The 22,226-nt window shown below is 34.6% G+C and overlaps 2 protein-coding genes, 1 long non-coding RNA gene and 2 pseudogenes across 5 annotated transcripts; 3 read left to right on the top strand and 2 right to left on the bottom strand.

The window, feature by feature from the left end:
• Positions 1-2,324: 2,324 nt before the first annotated feature.
• On the bottom strand, positions 2,325-4,786 carry LOC111297297 (superoxide dismutase [Mn], mitochondrial). Its single transcript, XM_022891983.2, has 6 exons — positions 4,444-4,786; positions 3,973-4,019; positions 3,748-3,873; positions 3,565-3,621; positions 3,115-3,192; positions 2,325-2,635 (listed from the first exon to the last, which is right to left on the bottom strand). The coding sequence occupies exons 1-6, from the start codon at positions 4,733-4,735 to the stop codon at positions 2,543-2,545; spliced, it is 693 nt and encodes a 230-aa protein (XP_022747718.1). The 5' UTR covers positions 4,736-4,786; the 3' UTR covers positions 2,325-2,542.
• Positions 4,787-5,321: 535 nt separating this feature from the next.
• LOC149515855 (uncharacterized) lies at positions 5,322-15,529 on the bottom strand. 3 transcript variants are annotated; one of them, XR_016326066.1, is made up of 5 exons: positions 14,832-15,529; positions 10,154-10,232; positions 8,912-8,995; positions 6,759-6,866; positions 5,322-5,807 (listed from the first exon to the last, which is right to left on the bottom strand). It is a non-coding gene; the product is annotated as an uncharacterized LOC149515855 (long non-coding RNA). The 3 variants fall into 3 exon arrangements; XR_016326064.1 differs by having other exon boundaries at positions 8,912-10,232; XR_016326065.1 differs by lacking the exon at positions 6,759-6,866 and having other exon boundaries at positions 8,912-10,232.
• On the top strand, positions 10,227-14,814 carry LOC111296464 (protein DETOXIFICATION 53 pseudogene; annotated as a pseudogene).
• An 88-nt stretch (positions 15,530-15,617) lies between the features above and the next one.
• On the top strand, positions 15,618-18,443 carry LOC111297106 (reticulon-like protein B16; annotated as a pseudogene).
• A 566-nt stretch (positions 18,444-19,009) lies between these two features.
• On the top strand, positions 19,010-22,039 carry LOC111297723 (putative LRR receptor-like serine/threonine-protein kinase At4g31250). The gene is given in 4 exon segments (XM_089741801.1): positions 19,010-19,670; positions 20,490-21,053; positions 21,141-21,251; positions 21,254-22,039. Coding segments are annotated over 4 exon segments (1,893 nt in total). The 3' UTR covers positions 21,811-22,039.
• Positions 22,040-22,226: the final 187 nt, after the last annotated feature.

A 22,226-nucleotide genomic window follows, 5' to 3' on the forward strand; every position in this document is an offset into this window, starting at 1 on the left:
GCCAGCTTGGAGCATGGCAGGTTTCCTTGTCTTCAAGCAAACTCAACATGTGACCCTGGTTCAAATCTTGGTATCACTGACACTCTTAACGGCAAGTCGGCATTAGTTCCCAAGCGTTTAGTATAGTAATTAAAGTCATTTGAGAAAACATCTAGAGTTTAGTTTCAAACAAAGTCTTTCCCCTTCTCTTTGCTTATACCAAAATTTTGCTCTCTTGATGTAACAAAAAAAAAAAAAATGTTGAGAAGCTTAATGTAAAAAAAAAAAGAAGTTATTTATGTTTTTATATATTCCCAACTTGTTAAATGGAAATGAGAGTATTAACATTAAGAGTAGAGAAAAAGATAAATAAGTTTTCTGGGAACATTGGGTGTTAATTTCTCAAATTTGGAAGACTGCAAATCCCACAAAAGAACCCTTATCAGAGACTACTCTTTCTTTAAAATCCTTTTCTTCGTCCACTGCAGAATCGAAAATGAAGTTTTGTAAAGTAATCATTAATTCTCGCAATTAGTTTCTGATGTAGAGAAGTAATTAGAAAGAAAATGACATTAGCACAGCTGGACTGGATTCCAAAAAAAAATTGTATCTCATTATGCTATAAATACTGCTTCCTTCATCATATCCATCAAAGCTTAAGTTGCCTCTTCGTGTATTCTCTCCTTCAAGTTTTCTCTTCCCCCAAAATGACTTCTGTTACGTCTTATTCCAATCTCCTCCAAGAACTGTGGGCATTGGATAGACAAATGAACTTTTATTTGGAAGAAAGCCGAGAAACATCGAATACTGCTAGAGGGATGTATACAGCTGATCTTCTAAATAACATTCGGGTTGATATGGCAATCAAGAAGCAACACAAGCGAAATGAGATGACAATAGTGGGAAACGAGCTGAAACATTCTGCTCAACTGAAGATTTCCTGCGAGAATGACGTGTACGCTGTTATGGACTTGCAAAAAAATCACCATTGGGATGGACAAGTGGTGCTTGACAATGATCTGGATGACGTAACAAAGGAGCAGGTTAGGGCCAAAGCTATCGAGAAAGGCCTGAACTGTGCTTAAAGTAAGGACACGTTCATATCTAATTTACTGCATCTTTAGTTGTTCTTGTCTATAACTTTTTTGAAATTTGAGGTTATTATAAAAATCTACTTTTTTTTTTCTTTTTCTGTCTGGTTGGGTGGTTTTTTCTTCTTCCTCACAATAAATTTGTCCTTTCTACCAGTAGTTGCACTGTATATGTTTTTCTCTATGTAATGTTATTGTTGTTGTTGTTGTATTATCAGGTGGCCATGCATGCTGGAAGTCAGGGAATGCTTTTACTTGTATTATTGTAATAAAATCTTTGACTATATATATTAGGACATGCTTTTGTGCTATGTAAACTTGATGAAATAAATTTCCTCATAGGAATATCTGGATATCATCAGGTCTTTTTAAAGTTAATTTGGTTTTAAGATTATAGTGTATTCTCATATATATATATATATATATAATCTATTTACTATCTGTTATTATAAAATAGATTCTGCTAACTGTAATGTTTGTAGTTTGTTCTGTTAATTACTTTGTGTTATTAGGAACCAATGAAGGTCAACTCATGGCGCATTTAGCTTTTAGCTTTGATTAAGTTTGACGATTTGGAAACTATATATATATATATATATATATATATATATATATATATATGAAGGTCAACTCATGGCGCATTTAGCTTTTAGCTTTGATTAAGTTTGACGATTTGGAAACTATATATATATATATATATATATATATATATATATATATATATATATATATATATATATATATATATATATATATATATATACACACACATATTCTTGGAGAAATGGTGAAAAACCAAGAATGGCTGATTTCCCAACGACCTGAGAAACATTATCAAGCTGAATTTTTTAATATCCATCATCCATGTAAATTGTTAATTTTAAAACCCTTAATAGCTATGTTTCTGATTTGAAGGCTACTCTTTTTTTTAAATGAATTATAGCTTACTTTGTAATTATATATATATAATGGATGTGATATCTCCTAAGATTTTACAGAATAATATTCACCACACCAACACTCTTTTAATGCAAATAACAAACATTATTATTATTATTAAAAAAAAAGAACACTAATCATGGACCAAATAAAAATAACTATTAAAAAAATTCCAATATTGGTGATCCTATTCTAAAGATTTATGTACTCCCAACCAAGAAAAACATTGTTATAACAGTATGCGGTATCATAAGCACTAATCCGACCCAACAACACATCCAAATGATTGCATAAATGGTATTTCCACTGAAACAGTCAAGCAAAAACCCAAGAACAGGGGGCAAGTATAAATTCACAAGGGAGAAACAACATACTTGAGCATAAAGCTCAATATTATTTACTCTCATACGGTACACATACACATGAAATTAAAAACAAAAAGGGACCCTTCATCAGTAAGAATACATCATATTATTCCCCTTGCCAAAACCAAAAGGCAGCAATCTTAATTCTATACCTTAAGGGCTCCCAGCTCAAGGACATTCTTTCTCGTACACTTCACTTGCATATTGCCAGTTGATGACTTTCCATATGTTCTTCAGATAATCCGGTCTAACATTCTTGTACTGCACCACAAAAAGATAAGTCAAAGGGTCACGTAAAAAGCACATCAAAAATCAAAGAGAGACAAAAAGATTAGCAAATATAAGAAACTATACCTAATTTCCCCACCTAGGATGCATTCTGAGTTTAAAACCAGATAATTATGAAGGTGAGACGTGGTAATATTATCCATTTTAAAGTAACAGAAATTGATTTGTCAGCCCATTTATGCTGACCAAGTATTGGCAGTAACCACAACTGATGCACAGAAAATGAGTTGCTTTCTCTAATCAGGAACACTTCTATCCTTTTTTTTTTCCTCAAAGGAAACAAAAAATAAAAATCAAAGTTCTGAAAATCAAAGTAAAGGATCATTAAAGTCAAAAGGCTACTTTGGCATTGTCTTGCTCACCATTAAGAATAGATTGAGCTACTCATCACTGATCTTTAATTAACATTTGAGCTCTTAGTACAATGGACAACTTAAAGTTTGAAAAGTTACCTGTAAATAATATGCATGCTCCCAAACATCTATGCCAAGCAAAGGGACCAAATTTGGCCCTTTAGTCACAAGTGGATCCTGCGGCAAATATTTCATAATTATATTAAACCTCCCAGAATCTTCTCAACTTCTAACATTTTACGATTAAAGCAACTCTAAAGAGAGAGGGTATAAAACTTGTTCAATCTTATAGAAACTGAGTGCAAGCGACCTCTCTTAAAAAAATCCCACATCATAGACCTATAAAGTAATGGCCAACAGTCCCGTTGCATGGTTACATATTCAAGAGGACATAATCTCATATCAGATATTCTCGATTATAATAACAAGTCTTCCAGAAACGCAGATTATGCAGGGCAATAGAAATAAGTAAATTTACATGCAATTGAACAAACCAAGAAAACCCAATAATTGTGCTTGGTGGATTTCAAGCTAAATATTGCAACATACCTGATTTGCAGTTGTTTCAATCACAAGTTTTTTCAACTCCTTGTCCACTCCAAGCCACTGTCAAGACAGAAAGCAAGCAAACAAGAGAAGGAAAAATAAGCAATGACAGATGAAAACAATTAATAACTAGATACCCAAAGACACAAAATAAAAAGTGAAGCCTTAGCAAACTAAATTACTTACCACCCAACCAGAGCCCTGCAAAGCAGCACCCTCAGCACTGATCTTCTGAATCAATGATTCGAATGAACCAAAGCTTGTATCAATGGCCCAACCCAAAGAACCTTTTGGAGGCTCACCTCCTCCTTCCTGTCATGTAAACGCCATAGTTAAGATGGAATTGATTCACAAGCTTTATTAAATATTACAATAATAGACTGGAAAAACGATTCAGAAATAGAAATTTACACGAATAGGGGCAAGATTCTTCCAAAAAATTGAGTGGTTGATATGACCTGCATGAGATACCAACCAGGTAATTTAGTGTAATAGCAAACAAAGAATTGAAAAAGAAAAAGATCATTGAGGCCACATATAACTTTCCTAATGGCTTGCTCATACGTTGAGATATGCTAGTGTCTAATATCAATAGTGCTTTTAAAAAAAAAAATCAAAATTGCACTAAATCATAAGTTTACTTTGCAAAACAATGGCACATGAAATAAATGAAAACAAAGTTGAAACTTTGCCAAACAGATATAAGAGAATAACATATCGTTTAAAAAAAATCCATTTTTAACATTTAATCATTCAAAAATCATATTTACATTGATACCCAGAAGCAAAAAAGCAAGTAAATAAGCAAAAAAAAGTCTTACTAATTTCAAAGCCTAAGAAAAGTCCCAAAGTTTCAATCTTTATAAGAAAAGAAAATTTTACCTCCGCCGTTGAACTTGATGGCGCTTTGCAATTTAACGACGGTGGAAGAATCACCTTTCAGGATAGCCTCATGGAGCTGCTCCAACGCCTTGTTATAGTTAGTGATGTAAGTTTGATGATGCTTCTGGTGATGGAGCTCCATGATCTCCCCACTGATGGCCGGCTCAAGTGCGCCATAGTCGTAAGGAAGATCAGGGAGCGAGAAGGTCTGCAATGCACGAGACTGAGTCAGCTTGACCGAGTTGAGGCCCTGGGTTAGGGTTTTTCTGGTGGCCAATGAACGCAGAGCCATTTGGAAATTAGTGGATTTTTTTTTCTTCTAGGTAAGAGGGACAAGCAGGGCAAGGAAGAGAGAGAGTGAAAACGGGCTTATATATGGAGGGGAGTGACTAGAGTGACATTTGGGTGAGTCACTGGATTGAAATTTGTTAGAAAAGGGCAGCCGGAAATGGAATTCAAGGGGTGATAAGAATAGGACGAGATCTAATTGGATTTGATTTTTTTTTTCAATCATATAATATTATAAAATTATAAAATTTAATTTGAATTTAAATTATTTTGTTAAATTGATATGAATTTATTTATTTTTATTAAATTTTATTGATTGGATTCATTAATTTTTTAAAATTTAATTTTTTTAATTTTTTATATATTAATTTAATAAAATTTTTAATATATTTATATAAAATAATTATTTTATTTTTTAAACATTTAAAAATATATAAAATTTAATAAAAATATATAATTCTTTGATTTTTTTTTTGTTTCGATATAAAATTTAATCTAAATTTAATATATATTTAATATTCAAATTAAATAAAAAATTATTTAAATCAGATCAAATATTACATTTCAAATCGTTTTTTAAATTTTTCGGTTTTTTTTTTTTTTTAACTTTAGGTGCACCCATAAATAGCCCACAGACAGGACTGGAAAATGGATGGGTCTCGGCTTGGTTACATCACAGGAGAGAATAATAAGGTTTAGGTAAGGTTCTCCAAAATACAAAATACTACCATATAAAACATTGAGGGCCCAGAAAAAGAGTTATTACTGCTTCTGTGGGGCCTGGTGTTATAGAAAAATCACCCATTTCTACCACCGGTTGGTTTCAGGTTACATGTTTCTAACTAAGGTTGTAGGATTTCATACCATACACTTTCTCATTTCGATGCTGATTGCTGAATGTCTGAACAAAAATTTAAGTCCTCCCACAATAATAACACATTAACACTGCAGGCTACTACACAAATAATATTTGTAGAGCTCCTCCAACTACTCTAAGCCACCTCAGATGCAACACAACCCCCATCAGGATCTTGGTGGGAATCAGATACTTGACATCTTTGGGAGCCTACTCAATTCTGCATATCAGTTACAAGGAGTTCACAGTCATTGATGTATTATACCATGGAGAAAACTTGAGAAAAGAAAAGAAGCAGCATCTCTCCTTTTTGAATATCTTTGCAACACGCTCTAAGTGAAGCATGAAACATGGTAGCCATAGTAAAAAATACCTGTCGGCTGAAAATCAAACCAATGAATATCGAAAACTTCTATTCATTTTTTCACATTATTTTCACTCACATGACAAGCAAGCAGAATGTTTGCCAGCACACACGTGCATACAGATAAGTATTTATATCATTTAACTTATATATAAAGGTTCTACGAGGATGAGGTTTAGGAGAGGTCTTAGATTCAAGTTACAATACTCTTAGAACATTTGTATAAAGATGGAAGTATGGTAAAGATATTGACAGTTTTTTTAAATGGGACATTAGATAATAGTATATATGTACTTTGTTCGGCTGGTTCTGGTTGTGACATTTTGTACTTACTATTTGTAAATATAGCCGAAAGGCTGAACTTCTAAATGAAGATAGAATCAAAGGAATATATCAATTTGGTATCCAATCATATGCTGCCTAAATGCTTAGCTCAAATCCAAAGACTGTCCAAAGAAATCTTCAGCTTCTTTTGCAGCAAAACGCCATGCTTCAAGTTTAACTGCTATTATTAAGTATGTTATCTTCTTTGTTCTCAAAAGAGCATCGTGTTTGGTACTACCCCAGAAGACAAATTTCTAGGGCAGTGGATATTTTATTGTTTATGTTGTTCTGTTCTGTTTTCATTCTCAATGCAATGCATTCTACCTATTTCTGCTAATTCTTACAAGTTTGAAAGAACTAAAACCTGACTAAACTATGTGCAACATTGAAAATGACAAAAATTATTAGTAAAGATTAAGGTCTTTCCTCAATTGAATCTATGTCTAACATGCATGTTTCACTATAAAAGCATGACATTCTTACCTTCAAATTTCAAGTCTTGTTGAGCCAAGAGAATTGTTATCTTATTTGATTGCAAAGATCTTAATCATGTGCTCCTCAAGCAAATGCCAAGCAGCTTTGCCAAGCGATCTTTCCAACAGAGGAAATTGTGGAAAAAACTAAGAAAAAAATTAGTGTGAAAACTAAATGTATATTGAAAAACTGCTAATTCAGAATTATACAAGAACCTTAGATTTATATACTACTAACTAAAGGTTAAACCAGAAAACTAAATATTCCTAAAAAACTAATCCTATAATTGAGGGATTATCTATCCTAATTTTTTGTCATTAATTTTAGGGATACAAATACTTAATTCAAGAGATACAAATATAAATACATAGATTACAAGATTATAACCAGCTGTAAATAAGTATTTTTTCACACTCCCCCTCAAGCTGGTGAATAGGTGTTTTCCATTCTCAGTTTGAAAATAATTTCTTGAAATGTTGCACTGTTAAGACCTTTAGTTAGCATATCTGCAAGTTGACCCTTGGTTGATACATAAGGTGTACAAATCAACCCACTATCTAGTTTTTCCTTTATGAAATACTGGTCTACTTCAATGTGTTTTTTTCTATCATGTTGCACAGGGTTGTGTGCAATGCTTATTGTAGACTTGTTATCACAATAGAGTCTCATTGGTCCATCCCACTTGATCTTCAAGTCTTCTAGGATAATATTTAACCATAGTAGCTCACAAATTCCTTAAGCCATTGCTCTGAACTCTGCTTCAGCACTTGAACTTGCCACCGCATTTTATTTTTTACTCCTCTAAGTCACAAGATTACCACCTAAAAAAGTGTAGTAGCCTGAAGTGGATCTTCTATAAGTTACTGAGCCCGCATAATCAGCATCTGTATAGCTTTCTAGAACTAACCCCGAATTTTTTTTGAATAAGATACCTCTCCCAAGATTGATCTTCAAATAGTGCAATATATGGTAGACAGCCTGTAGGTGCACTTCTTTAGGACTATGTATAAATTGACTTACCATACTCACAGTATATGCTATATCAGGTCTAGTATGTGAGAGATAAATGAGTCTTCCAACTAATCTTTGGTACATCTCTCTATTTCCAGCAACATTTTCATTAGCTTCTCCAATTTTATGATTAGGATCTATAGAGGTATTTACAGGTTTACATGCTAGCTTTTCAATTTTCTTCAAAAGATCCATCACATATTTCTGTTGTGAGATTAAGATACCATACTGTGAGTGAGCTACTTGAATTTCTATGAAGTACTTCAATCTCCCTAGCTCTTTTATCTCAAATTCTCTAGCCAAACATTGTTTTAGAGATTCTCTCTTTTCATCATCTTCAGTTACAATTATATCATCAACATACACTTATAGAACTGTGACTCTTCCTGAATCAAAGTGCTTGATAAACAATGTGTGATCTCTTTGACTCTGTTTATATCTCATTGCTAGCATCACTTTGACAAATCTCTCAAACCAAGCCCTAAAAGATTGTTTAAGGTTATATAAAACCTTTTTCAGCCTGCATACTTTGTTTGCTTCTAGATGACCTCCAAATCCAGGTGAAACCTTCATATATATTTCTTCTTCCAAATTACCATGTAGAAAAGCATTCTTTACATCAAATTATTGAAGCTGTCACTTGTAATTTGTAGCTAATGATAACAAAATCTTAACTATATTCATCTTGGCAACTGGAGCAAAGGTTTCCTAATAATCCATTCCATAGGTTTGAGTGTAGCCCTTAGCCACTAACCTAGCTTTATACCTTTTAACAGTACCATCTGCCTTGTATTTTACAGTGAAAACCCATTTACACCTCACTAGATTTTTTCCTTTAGGCAACTCTCCCAGTTTTCATGTCTGATTTTTTTTAAGGCCTTCATTTCTATTTTCATGGCTTGCCTCTATTTCTCACTAGATAATGCCTCGGATAATGTAGTTGGAATAGAAATAATGTTTAGGCTCACAAAAAAAATTTTGTAGGATGGTGAGAATTTTTCAAATGACACAAAATTAGAGATTGGGTATAATAGATGCTTAGTACATTCTCTGGTTCTTTTTTTAATGGCAATAGGCAGATCATAATTACTAGTTATAGTTTTAGGAGATTCATGCTTATTTTGAGAAACAGAGTCAAAAACTGTAGTTACCTCATTTCCAAAATTAGGATCAGGTTCTTGGACTGGCACTGGTTCAAGATCTGAAACTTTCCTTCTTGAGTACACCTGTAATTCCTTCATAGAATCAAGAACAATATTATCCTTTGTCACATCTTCTGTATTTGAAATAGGTTCAGACTCAAATTCAGTGTTTGACTTGAATTCAGCAGAAATAAGTTTCGACTCAAAAAAATTAATAGGTGTAAATGTTGAAAAAAGGGATAAATCAAGCAAAAAAAAGTCTTAATCCTCATCTTCCATGAATGAAGTCTCCCCCTGAAGATAGGATTGAGTAAAAAATGATTTACTTTCTTCAAAAGTGATATCTGCAGACACATAAAATTTTTTGGTAGGAGGATGATAGCACTTAGATCCTTTTTGAGTTAAGGAATAACCCACAAAAATACATTTAATCGCTCTTGGATCCAACTTTCCCTTGTTATGACTGTGAACATGAACAAATAATGTACAATCAAATATCCTAGGTGTGAGATTATTTGTGGTATTGAGATTGGGATAAAATTGTGAGAGTAGTTCCATAGAAGTTTTAAATCCCAAACCCTTGAAGGTAACCTATTTATAATGTGTGTGGCAGTGAGAACAGCTTCCCCTAATAAGATTTAGGTACATTTGCTTGAAAAAGAAAAGCTCAGATTGTGGCTAATAAATGACTGTTTTTCCTCTCTATCACTCCATTCTGCTATAGAGTATTAACACAAGATCACTCATGGATAATCCTCTTTTTTTGGAAATAGGTGGATAGACTCTGGTTGAAGTAGTCTCTTGCATTATTAGATTTAAATCTCTTGATTTTCACTCCAAATTGATTTTGGATCATGTTTTGAAAGCTTAAAAATATACTATTCACATCTGATTTGGATTTAAATAAAAAAACCCAAGAGAACCTGGTACAATCATCCATGAATGAAACAAATCATCTCGCACCAAAAATATTAAGAATTGTAAAGGAACCCCAAATGCCACTATGAATCAAGTAAAAGGGAGTAGAACTTCTTTTGTTACTGATTGGAAAAGACACACGTCTATGTTTTGCAAGTTCACAAATATCACAATGAAAATCTTCGACATTTAATCCTTTAAACAAATAAGGAAACATGTTTCTCAAAGTTCCAAAAAAAGGATGTCCAAGACGAAAATGATAGAACCAGATTTTGTCTTTATTGAAAGATTTTTTAGAAAGAAATGACAAAGGTAAACTATTCTTGATATTACTTGTGTTATTTGAAGTCTCAAGATAGTATAATCCACCATTCTCCTTAGCAAGTCCAATCATCTTCCCCGAACTCTGGTCCTGAAATTCACAATAAAAGGGATAAAAAGTTACTTTACAATTCATATCTCCGGTAAATTTTTGTATAGATATCAGATTAGTAGACAATCCAGGAACATGAAGAACATTTTTTAGAACAAACAATGGATTAACTTAAACATCTCCTAATCTTGCCACTAAAGTAAGTGAACCATCTGCAACCACAATTTTTTTATTACTAGGACACATGTTATATGTACTAAACTTTTGTGAGGAATGTGTCATATGGTTTGTGGATCCTGAGTCAATGACCCAAGAACTTGTAATAAGCTTAGCCGAGACATTTAATCTATGATAACCGCAAGCTTTACCTGAACTAGAAACCTTACCCAAATAACATACCATAGTAGGCTTTTCAAGGATTTTTAATAAGTTTCTCAGCTTTTCAATCTCTTTCCTGTCGAACTCTCATTGTTTCTGAGACATCTATAGTACTCCAGTGATTTTTTCAGTTAACATTTTCTCAAATTGAGTGGTAGTGATATCTTTCTTTGAAGGATTCGACAATGAAAGCCTAAACATGATTCGGCAATGAAAGCCTAAAATAGAAGTCAGCAATGAATACTGAAAATTTTGCTTCCCAAGAAAAGCCTAAAAGCTCTGATACCATGTGAAAAAAACTAAGAAATAAATCAATGTGGAAACTGAATGTATATTAAAAAACTGCTCATTCAGAATTATACAAGAACCTTAGATTTATATACGACTAACTAGGGGTTAAACTAGGAAACTAAATCTTCCTAAAAACCTAATCCTATAATTGAGGGATTGTCTATCTTAATTTTTTGTCCTTAATTTTAGGGATACAAATACTTAATTCTAGAGATACAAATATAAATACATAGATTACAAGATTACAACCAGCTGTAAATAAGTGTTTTCTCACGGAAATAAAAATGATTATAACAATAGTCCTAGAACTGGAGGAAGTAGGTTCCTTAATGAATTTCTGGGGTGGTTGCAGAAAATTAAGGTGACTTTCTTGCTCTTCTTTCTTTTGGACCCAGATGTTGATCTACTGTCTTGTTTATTCCCTTCTGAAAACCTGAAACTTTCCACAGATGTTATTTAACATTCTGTAACTTCCTGGCTACTCTATTGCTGTCTTAAGATAACACGGAGGATTTTATACACCAATGTACTACTTGTAGAAGTTGTTTTCTAGATGGTGAAAGTAGTCTAGCTGTAATATATATTAAGGGACCAGAGACTAGTAAAAGAAACACTGCAAAGTAATTAACACTGAACAAATACAAGACATGGACTGCTTAACTTATCAGTTCTTAAGTGAGCAAGCCTCCAGAGAGAAAAATACTGCTCATGCTTTAAAAAAAGAATGTGATTTTCTAATTCTGTTTTGGATTTGTGAATTCTCAAACAAAGAAGAAAATTATTGCTCCTATAAACCAGCTGTTTTGTCCTCAGGGCAATATTTCTGCTGTTTTTTCTCTGAAATAGGAGTTAAATAGTTTCAACTCAATTGAGATGGGAGTTTAATGTCACAGAAACCAAGTTTCTGTACAATAAGTATATGTTTAGAGCATCTCAAGAATGATAAGTAGCTTTCATAGATATATAGTCAAATCAAGCCAATGTAGTTCTGATATGAAAAACTTCCACAAATCTGTTATTTAAGCATCTGATCAAACATGCGATTAACAATAGACAGATGCATGTTTCCCTTATTGATTGGTAAAATAATTTAAACCCTATTTGATTTTCACTTATCTGTATGTTTAAGTTAAGCAAATCTACTGACTCAGAACAAGCATGAGTTAAACTAGCTTCATCATCTTCTGCCTCATCCTTTCCAATTTACCATCCATTTAGAAAAGTGATGTTGTGCCTGAATTTCCACAATCTACATCACTAATCCAGTAATCAAAGAACTCAAATGTCTATTTCAGTTTTGAAGCTACAATGAAACTTGTTAAGAATCTTTGACTGCTTGGGAGATCATTTTCCATTAGAGGTTAGCGTTTTAACTTTAACTGACAGATAGTGGTAATACGAGTGAATATGAAAAAACATTAAACAAGAATATACATTAACTTAGGAATGAAATTCATGAGACCGGCAAATAATAGTTGTGGCCAAATTTTTGTTACTCATTTGACAAATAAAGGAAGTGCATCTTCTCAGCCTTAAATACCCTTCTTAATCTAGATAATCCGTTAAATTCACAGCGCATTCTTCAGTATTCTCTTAAAAACTTCCTAAACTTGCAAAGAGGGAAATGGTATTTCATTTATGAGGGCAACTAATTAAAAGTTTTCAGAATTGCAATTTGGCTGCAGAGAGGATAGTGCCTTTTCTAACAAAGTAGTCAGAAGAAAATTTATCCAGATATTCATTTTAATGATACTTGCAAGCTATGGCTGGCTCCAAGATAGAGAACAAGTCATCTAAGCATATTGTTATTCATCCTTTTACAGAAAGTTAATTTTCGGGTCAAAGTTAGTTTATAAGAATATATCCTGACCTGAAGCAAGAGCCTTGAAGAAAAATTTCCCTAGTTCTCAAAAGACAGCAAAAACTACACTCAATTTGCTTGACAGGCTGGTTCTTTTCTTCTTCATATTTATGGTAAATCCAATTTTCGGCTATATCTAGCAAGCCGTTATATTTTCTAGCTTTGTTTTTTTTTTTGTTTGCCAAAATTTTCTAGATTTGTTTAGGAAGTACATTCTTGCTAGTGGTATATCATTTCGTGTTGCCTAATATCTCATGTGTGTTCCATAGGTGATGGAGGAGCTGACATCTTTGGGGAAAATCACATTCCCATTAGTAATTTCTGGCCTGATTTTCTACTCCAAGTCCTTAATCTCAATGTTGTTTTTGGGACATCTTGGAAACATTGAGTTAGCTGGAGGCTCACTGGCAATGGGATTTGCAAACATCACAGGCTATTCTGTAATGAATGGTCTGGCCATGGGGATGGAACCTATATGTTGTCAGGCTTTTGGAGCCAAAAAATGGACAGTTCTTAGCCAAACTTTTAAACAGACCCTCTGCCTCCTATTACTTGCAGCCATACCAATCACCCTACTATGGCTGAACATGGAGCCCATCCTTCTATCAATTGGTCAGGATAAGACCATAATATCAGTGGCAAAGGTATTTCTCACATACTCTATTCCTGAATTGCTTGCCCAAGCTCTCCTCAGTCCTTTAAAAATTTTCTTAAGAGCCCAAAGTCTAACCTTACCGTTCACTCTTTCTGCAACTTGGGCCACAATCCTCCACCTTCCAATCAACTACTTCCTCACAATATATTTGGATTTGGGGGTTAGAGGAATCGCTCTGGCCTCTGCTTGCAACACATTAAACTTAAATTTAGCTTTGCTAGTGTATCTCTTCTTTACAGAAACAGCAATAAAACCTTGGGATGGTCAAGTGGTAACCAAATGCTATCGAGATTGGCAATCACTGGTGACACTAATGATTCCAAGTGTATTTTCTGTATGTTTAGAATGGTGGTGGTATGAGATAATGGTGCTACTTTGTGGCTTAATTAATAATCCACAGACAAGTGTGGCTGCAATGGGAATTCTTATGCAAACAACAGGACTTTTATATGTTTTTCCTCATTCTCTACGCTCAAGTTTATCAATTCGTGTTGGGCAAGAGTTAGGGGCTGAAGCGCCTGCACAGGCACGACAGATAACCATTATAGGACTCATTACAGCAATGGTATGTGGACTGCTATCTTTCACTTTCACAATTGCAGTAAAGGACGTGTGGGGAAAGTTATATACACATGAGGCTCAGGTTTTGGCATTGACAAAAGTTGTCCTACCTATATTAGGCTTTTGTGAGCTTGGAAACTGTCCTCAGACAGCAGCATGTGGAATCCTGGTAGGTTCTGCTAGGCCTAATGTGGGTGCTTGTATAAATTTTTGTTCCTTTTACCTTGTTGGTTTGCCAATTGCTGCTTATGCGGCTTTTAAATTAAAGATGGATTTGCTTGGGTTGTGGTTTGGGCTTGCTGCAGCACAAGCTACATGTATGTGTATGATGATTTGCACTCTAGTTTTCACTGATTGGAACTACCAAGCTAAGAGGGCTAAGGAGCTGACTCAAGGGACAGAAGACCACAAAAAAGATTTGGAAGCCAATCTTCTTAGTTAGTTCTAGTTTTCTATAATTCACAACCACAGCCCTTTGTAACATGAGATGATCCAGACCTAGTCATTTATGCTAGCAAAAGATCTTCATGTACATTTTTTTCTGGGTTTATCTATTTTGTCCTTTTCTTAGGCAGGTTGGGAAAATCAAACATTATTTTGTTAAGAGCAGCCTTAATGTTAAGGTAATGACATTATTATTATTATCTCCAATTGTTCCAACCAAGAAAAGATTAATCATTGGAAAAAGTAAATGAATCTAATATATTGAATGAATACCCAAAATAAAACTGGTTAGAAATTGCCAGTTTCAAGCTTATATGTGATATGCATTGGTAGAATAATTAAACTCCTCTTCTAGTAACACGAAAATTAACACAGGTTTTCATCATGCTTGACAAACCTAACTGTGCAATATGAAGCTAACACCATCAAACAATATAGAAGGTTAAACCTGCACAAGTTGGAGAGACAAGAAGTCAAGAGTCTTTAATGTCAACCACTCTTTCCCTGCCTCTAGTACTATTTATTCATCTTGTGTTCTTCAGCCTGCTACTCAATAGGGTTTGGGAAGCCTTCATGGAGGCAAATCTTTGTTTCATTGTCTAAGAGAGGAAATTGGGACAACATCAGCAATGGCTACAGTTGCAGTTTCGATTGTAAGTTGGGGATTGGATTCACCGTCAGAGAAGGGGTAACATTCGGCAAGTTTTTCCGAAAAGTTGCAAATGATGACAAAGACACGTGCAATGCAACAATGGCCTTTTCCCAAAAAAAAATTATTATTATGACAAATATTGGGTGACGTCACCTTGTAACTTTCTTTTGTTTCCAAACAAAATAAATTGAAAAGGTCTTTTTTATTTTCTTTGTTCGTCAACTCTGATACAGATCTGGCCATCTGGGAACCTTCAGATTTGTTACAAAGAGAGAAAACTTGGTGAAAGATTCGAAATTTGTGAGTTTTCATTTCTGGGTATAAGTTAAAAACCGAAAAAGGGCGTGATGATTGTTAAATGGAAAAAAATATGAGTGATTCAGAAACTAGCATGACTTCAGCTAGTACATTAGCTGAGAATTGGAAAAAGAAAATAGGGAAACAAAGAAGAAAGAGAAAAACAAGAATCCAGGAATCAACGGAATTTGTGTATATTCTCTTTCATGCATTCCTCATTATTTTTGTACCATTCTGTGACAACCCCAGTTCACAATAGCAACTGCTACTCAAGGTCACGGACCAAGACTCGGGCCTCAACCAATACACTGACATAAGTCCAAAACCAAAAAAAAAAAAAAAACACACCAGTTCATGATAACAAATAAAAAAGATTAAATAATACCACCAACAGTAATAACAACTTCTAATATACGCCTGTAACAGGGCGTTGATGGCAGTTAATGGAGAACTCGAGTAACACTAATGGGGAAGAAACAAGAAATCAGACAATACCTTCCACTTCTTCATCAACATCCTCAGATGCTTATCGTTTGTTTGGTCGTCAAGGTTCACTTCACCAGTTTTTAGGTGGTGGTAAAGGTCAAAAAATTAAAACAAAAAAAAAGTTTTATTTTATGTCCCAATTTTTTTCTCTCTCTTGTTGGGTCTTGTTTTTGAATGAAATCAACTTAATTTCTTTACTGAATTGAATATTGCTTGGCAAAAGAAATTGGTTACTGCCCCTTTCGAAATTGGAATGAAATATCAGGCAAATAAGACAATAATGAGAAGTGAATTTTATGAAGAAGATCTCATTATTGATGCATAGGCAAAATGATATGTAACTCTTACAATCTGAGGTACTATGTTTTAAGTTTTCTACTACCGTAGGGAAAGAGATGTAGCTGTTCTCTTCTACTGTTTTATTTTGTTTTTGTTGTCTATATGTGTTGTAAAACATAGCCCAAATCCAGCAACACTCTTTTATTATAATTACTGATTAGTTGATGTTGTGGAAATCCTGTTGTGCAGTATGATATTATTGCTGCAAGTTTACTTTGTCGCCCTGGCTCATTATCTTCTCACCCTAGTATTTGTTTTGTGTGGTAAATTAACTAATTTTGCTTCTTATGTTCCTAGTGGATGATATACTATTGTGGAAGCGGTGGAGTGTTTCTTTTGGTGTCATTGTTGTTGCTACTGTTGCTTGGCTCATATTTGAGTGGCCTGGATTACCATTCATATCTATTTGTTCAGATGTCTTGCTGATATTGATTGTATTGTTATTTGTCCATGCCAACTCTGCTGCTTATAGAAATAGTTATGAATAATATTGCCTGTATATGTGTTGATTTCATTTTTAATACTGAAGCTGTTTTTGACAATGGTGTCGGTTTATTAATTAAGCAGACAACTACAAACATTACCAGAGCTCACATTGTCAGAGGAAATGGTTAACAATGCCACAGCATCATTTCGTTTTAAGATCAATAATTTGCTTCTTATGGCTCATGATATAACTCTTTAGCAAAGATTTTCGACTTTTTTTCAAGGTCAGTTAGATCAGTTGTGTTTCAACTAAGTATTCTGTTCTGCAATATAAACATGGATAATAGGAAAAAGAATCAATGTTGAAGTAGAATTGTATGTATAGAGATTTGCGGTGTTGTTGGTGGTATTATGATCTAGTTAATATGTGATTTTTTTATTATTCGTAAAGGTACTAATTAGTAGCAAGGTGTGTTTGGATGGGGGTGTAAGGAAATAAGAGTAGTGGTTCTGCTAACTCTGTTTACTTTCTCAAGTTCCGGGAGTGGGGGATCTCACATAATTGGGGGATTTTGATCGACAGAACTTGCCAATTTAACTCTAACTTCATACTTAAACCCAGTTTGCTTTGAACCAGATGATATTGCTTCACAAACTGCTCTTCCAGCGGCAGTTTTCTGTTCAATCTAACCTATTTTTTATTTCTAGATGGTCTATCAATAGTTTGCATCAGGTCTCTATTTTCTTCATGCCATGTGGAACTTCATGCTGTTTGTATAGGGTCCTGGGTTCTACCCACTTTTGCTATCTCACTAAACCTGTTCCACTCTGCCTGCTCTTCTGTCCTTGTTTATGTATTTATTGGGGGGTAGGGATGGCCGGAAGGCTGGTGCGTGATAATGTTTTCTAACTTTTAGTAGATTTGGCAGGTTGTGACTTTTCTATGGCCCTTGTCTGCCATTGGTAGCTATTGCTCTTTCTTCAAACTTGCCTATATTGGTAAGCAAGTTTATCTGTCAACTGATGCAGATTCATCTTTCTCATGGATATAATTAGTACTTTTTTTTTTGTTTGACCTAATTACATTAATGTAACTAAATTTAACTTAGTTTTTTAATCCCAACCTCATTTGGTTTATTTCTAATGAACAACCATGAGTTTGTGTTGTTAAAAATTCAAAAACCTGATGTCAAGCTCCTATCAGGATCTATTGCATATTTGTGCCTGTTTTTGCAAATCGATTGCAAAATGGGAGGCATTTAATCAATGACTTCTTTCATATATGTGTAAGGAATCTTAAATGATGTACTCAATTACTCTCTGTATTTCTCATTTGCTGATGGCAGGAACCACCCTATCCGTTACTGTTCCTGTCTTCTATGGCAAATATGAAGAGCATGTGGATAAATATTGTGGAATGATCCATGGCAAAATTTCCCATCACTATAAGATAGTAGATGAGAGCGTGATTAGCAGAATCCCCTGGAGTTTATCCAAAGATAAAGACATGTAAGTCTCACAGTTTACATAGAGGTTATGATTGAACATGCTTTACTCTTGGAGTTTCACTGCGTTCATATTTTGCTTCACCTTAAGTCAAAGTAGATTCATGTAATCTGTTATGTTATCTACATGCTTTACCATCAATTGAGCTGCAATGTCTGCTAAACGTTTCTTCCACATTAGAGAAAGGAAAGGAAGGGTTCAGGAATTTCTACAAATCTGCTATTCCAAGATCCCGCAAGACTCTTTTTTTGCTGCTGATTGTTGAAGAGCCATTATGGTCTGTGTGGAGCTACTACTTGTGTTGGGTATGTAGAATTAGTTAATGGGAGGAGGAGTTGAGCCAATGTACAAAGACACACCTACTTGACGTATTCCCTTAGAAGAGCATAGCAATTTGGTTTATTTTGGGGATCTATTTTTACTAAATAAATTGGAAAGTATATAGCTCTTGTTGCTTGTTTTATGTCTTCCATTTTCCTTGGTTGTTTTTAGATGCACCATAACTGTCATAATGATTTGAAAATCCTGAAATCTCTTAGGACTTTCAAAAAACTTGTTGAGGTTGGAAATCCTGAAATTTGAACCCGATTAATGCAAGATTATCCAATTATATTATAAGATACACGTAACCATCCCTTTCAAAGGCGAGAACCAACCAGCCGCACTCTAACCAATAAAAACAATTTGCTAAGACAAAAACCAAAGAATCAATGAGACCAACATCTAATAAACAACAATTTATCAGAGCATTAAGTTGCCCGCCACACAGCTTAGCCTTAACGGGATTTTGTCAATCCCTCTTACCCACTGTCTTTTTCTCCCCTCGCAACGCATCAAACTCATCAAATCCGTAGTCCTTTCTCTTCTCTTCCACCACTCTTCCCTCAAACCAAAGCTGAAACCTTCATTACGTCTGAAAAATGGGTCAAAAGAAAGCATGTTATTGGTTTCTGTTGCTATTCATGTTAACATGCTTCGTTGGACCATCATGGGGTGAAACTGAGGCCGAAATCCTTCTCAGGTTTAAGAACTCTTTATCCAATTATGGCACCGCACTAGCTAATTGGAATGACTCGGCATCAAGACCATGCACTGGCGATAATCCAAATTGGACAGGTTTACGCTGCAGCAATGGGACAGTCTTCGGACTGAAGCTGGAGAGTATGGTTCTAATGGGTGTAATTGATGTAGACACACTTACAGCGTTGCCGCTGTTGCGTACCTTAAGTTTTATGAACAAGAGCGTTGGTGGTCCATTAACTGACGTAAATAAACTTACTGCTTTGAAAGCCTTGTATTTGTCATACAATGTTTTCTCAGGTGAAATACGTGAGGATGGTTTTGCTGGCATGAACTCCTTGCAAAAGGTTTATCTGGCACGGAATAACTTCTCTGGTAAAATCCCAAAATCAGTTGCTTCATTGCCAAGGTTGTCGCAGTTGAGTCTTGAAGGGAATCGTTTTGAAGGACAAATTCCAGATTTTCAACAGAAGAATCTGGTTATGGTTGATCTATCTAATAACCAGCTCGAGGGTCAGATACCATATGGATTGAGCAACATGAATGCAAGCTTCTTCGCAGGTATCAATACATGGTATATGATGATTCAGTATAATGGTGTTTTTCCCTTTGTTACTACCGTAGCCGGTTTCACCCAAATGTGAAAATATCAAGTCGTGGTATGTTGATAGTGTATAGATTTTTAATTCAAATGGTTATGATTTAATCTCTACAATGACATTCACACATATTAAAAAGTCCTAAGTCTTCTACATATATTTCAAAGTTATGATATTGATAATTAAAAGAAAGTTACAGTAAAAAATTTTAAAGTTTGTTCGTTAAATTTTTTGGTATAAAAAAAATCATAATATGTTGATAAAAATAAAAATAATCGGTATTTAGATTTAAATTTTAGATATATTAAATGTTAACTTTTAAAGATAATTATATGAATCAATTAAATTAAATTTTAAATTCAAAATTTTTGTATTAACTTTGATACGATACTTAATCATCTCAATTTCTTTGATCCATAATAAAATTTTGCTAAATCTCATTTTTTGGTAAGAAAATTTCGTTCAAACTTTACATCCTCAAAAGTTAAATTAGCGTTAGGTGACATTTTATCATACCAAAGAAGGCAGGAAATTAAAGAAAAAATAGGATAAGCTCAATACCCGTTATTGAAGTTTTATGAGATTTGAATTAGGAGTTGAAATACTGTATTAGATGGGTAGACTTTACCAAAGTTTTTCCTCATATTTTTTCATAAATTTGTGTATTGACATATCTCATAATTCAACTGTTATCTCACAGCAGTGACCGATTTTTTCCCTAGACCAAATCAGCAAACCCATGTGGCCTGGACTAACCAATACCATTTTTTGCATGGAGCAGGAAACAAAGGCCTATGCGGAAAGCCTCTATCTAAATGCAAGTTCTCATCAAAGAATAGGACCATCTTAATAATCCTTGCCGTAACTGGCTCTGCGTTTGCTTTGGCTGCCACTGCTACTGTTTATTATATCCGCAATAATCCAACCACCGCATCCCAATTAAAAAATGTCCGAGAGAGAAAAACCGGCAACATTATGGGCAAGAAAGCAGATCAATCATCTGATCATTACAAAAAAGCTGAAAATGCAAAATTGCATTTAGTGAGGAATGACATGGAGAGGTTTGAGCTTCAAGACCTGCTTAGGGCCTCTGCTCAGGTTCTGGGCAGTGGGAGTTTTGGGTCATCTTACAAGGCTGTCCTTTTGAATGGGCAATCCATAGCTGTGAAGAGGTTTAGGCAAATGAACAATGTGGGCAAGGAAGAATTTTATGAGCATATGTTAAGACTTGGAAGGTTATCTCACCCTAACCTGCTTTCCCTTGCGGCATTCTATTACAGAAAAGAAGAGAAACTTCTGGTGTCTGATTTTGTTCCAAATGGCGGCCTGGCTAGTCATCTTCATGGTACGATCTCTCCCTTTTCGACACTCCTTGATTTCGAATCTCTTTAATACTATAACAAGTTCTCAATTCATAGCTTAATTTCCTCAGCTAGGCGTGCTCCAGGTCAGACAGGGCTTGATTGGCCAACTAGATTGAACATCATCAAAGGAGTAGCAAAGGGCTTGGCTTACCTCTACAAAGAGCTTCCAAGCCTGACACTACCCATGGACTCCTAAAATCCTCCAATGTGCTTCTGGACCGTACCTTTGAGCCCCTCCTGTCAGACTATGGCTTAGTTCCGGTGATAAAAGAAGATCATGCTCAACAATTCATGGTGGCTTACAAGTCCCCTGAATTCACCCAATACGATCGAACAACACGAAAGACAGATGTATGGAGTCTCGGAATACTGATTCTAGAACTGCTGACAGGCAAGTTCCCAGGCAACTATTTGAAACAAGGTAAAGGGGGCAATGCGGATTTGGCAACGTGGGTGAACTCAGTTTTGAGAGAAAAATGGATAGGAGAGGTTTTTGACAAGGAAATGAAGGGTACCAACAATAGGCAAGGTGAGATGTTGAAGTTGTTGAAGATTGGAATGTGCTGTTGCGAATGGAATGTAGAGAGGAGGTGGGAATTGAAAGAGGTTGTGAAGAAGATTGAAGAGTTGAAGGAAAGGGAAAATGATACTGAAGACTGCTCTTCATATGGCAGTTGTGAAGGGGAAGCATTGTAGTTGGCCAGAGCTATCACCGATGATGATTTTTCTTCTAATTAATGTTTGAAAGTTGAAACTTCACACCCCTCCTCTTCATAATATCTATACTTGGGTTGTTGAGAATGCTAGAATGTAATGTAGCGTAAAAACGAGAATGGGGTTTTGAAGCTTAGTAATATGAACTCATAAAATCAAACATGTTTCGGATCAATTAAATTTTTTTTTTTTAACATTCATTAAAAGAGTATGAGAAAATAAAACATGGACGCTTAAAGAATAGATAGATACAATGATTTATAGCGAAAATGAGAAGACTATACAAGCAATATTGATAAAATAATTGTACATCAAATGGTATGATTCATTAGAAGAGTCATGAACACCTCCAATTGCTAGCAAAGTGAATTCCCGTTGGCTCAATAGTTATTGTAATTGACAAAAAATAAGAAAGTTGACCCCTTGAATCCTGATCAACC

Source organism: Durio zibethinus, chromosome 12, assembly GCF_047325235.1.
Source record: "Durio zibethinus cultivar Kanyao isolate XHJ-2024 chromosome 12, ASM4732523v1, whole genome shotgun sequence".
Lineage (NCBI taxonomy): Eukaryota > Viridiplantae > Streptophyta > Magnoliopsida > Malvales > Malvaceae > Durio > Durio zibethinus.

What these genes read in the sequence shown, in the direction of transcription:
- LOC111297297 (XM_022891983.2), bottom strand. Translation starts at nt 4,735, where the DNA reads ATGGCTCTGCGTTCATTGGCCACCAGAAAAACCCTAACCCAGGGCCTC. An exon ending in CATCAAGTTCAACGGCGGAG is followed by an intron (nt 4,020 to 4,443) that starts GTAAAATTTTCT and finishes TATCTCATGCAG; the next exon opens with GTCATATCAACCACTCAATT. An exon ending in TGCAGGGCTCTGGTTGGGTG is followed by an intron (nt 3,622 to 3,747) that starts GTAAGTAATTTA and finishes CTGTCTTGACAG; the next exon opens with TGGCTTGGAGTGGACAAGGA.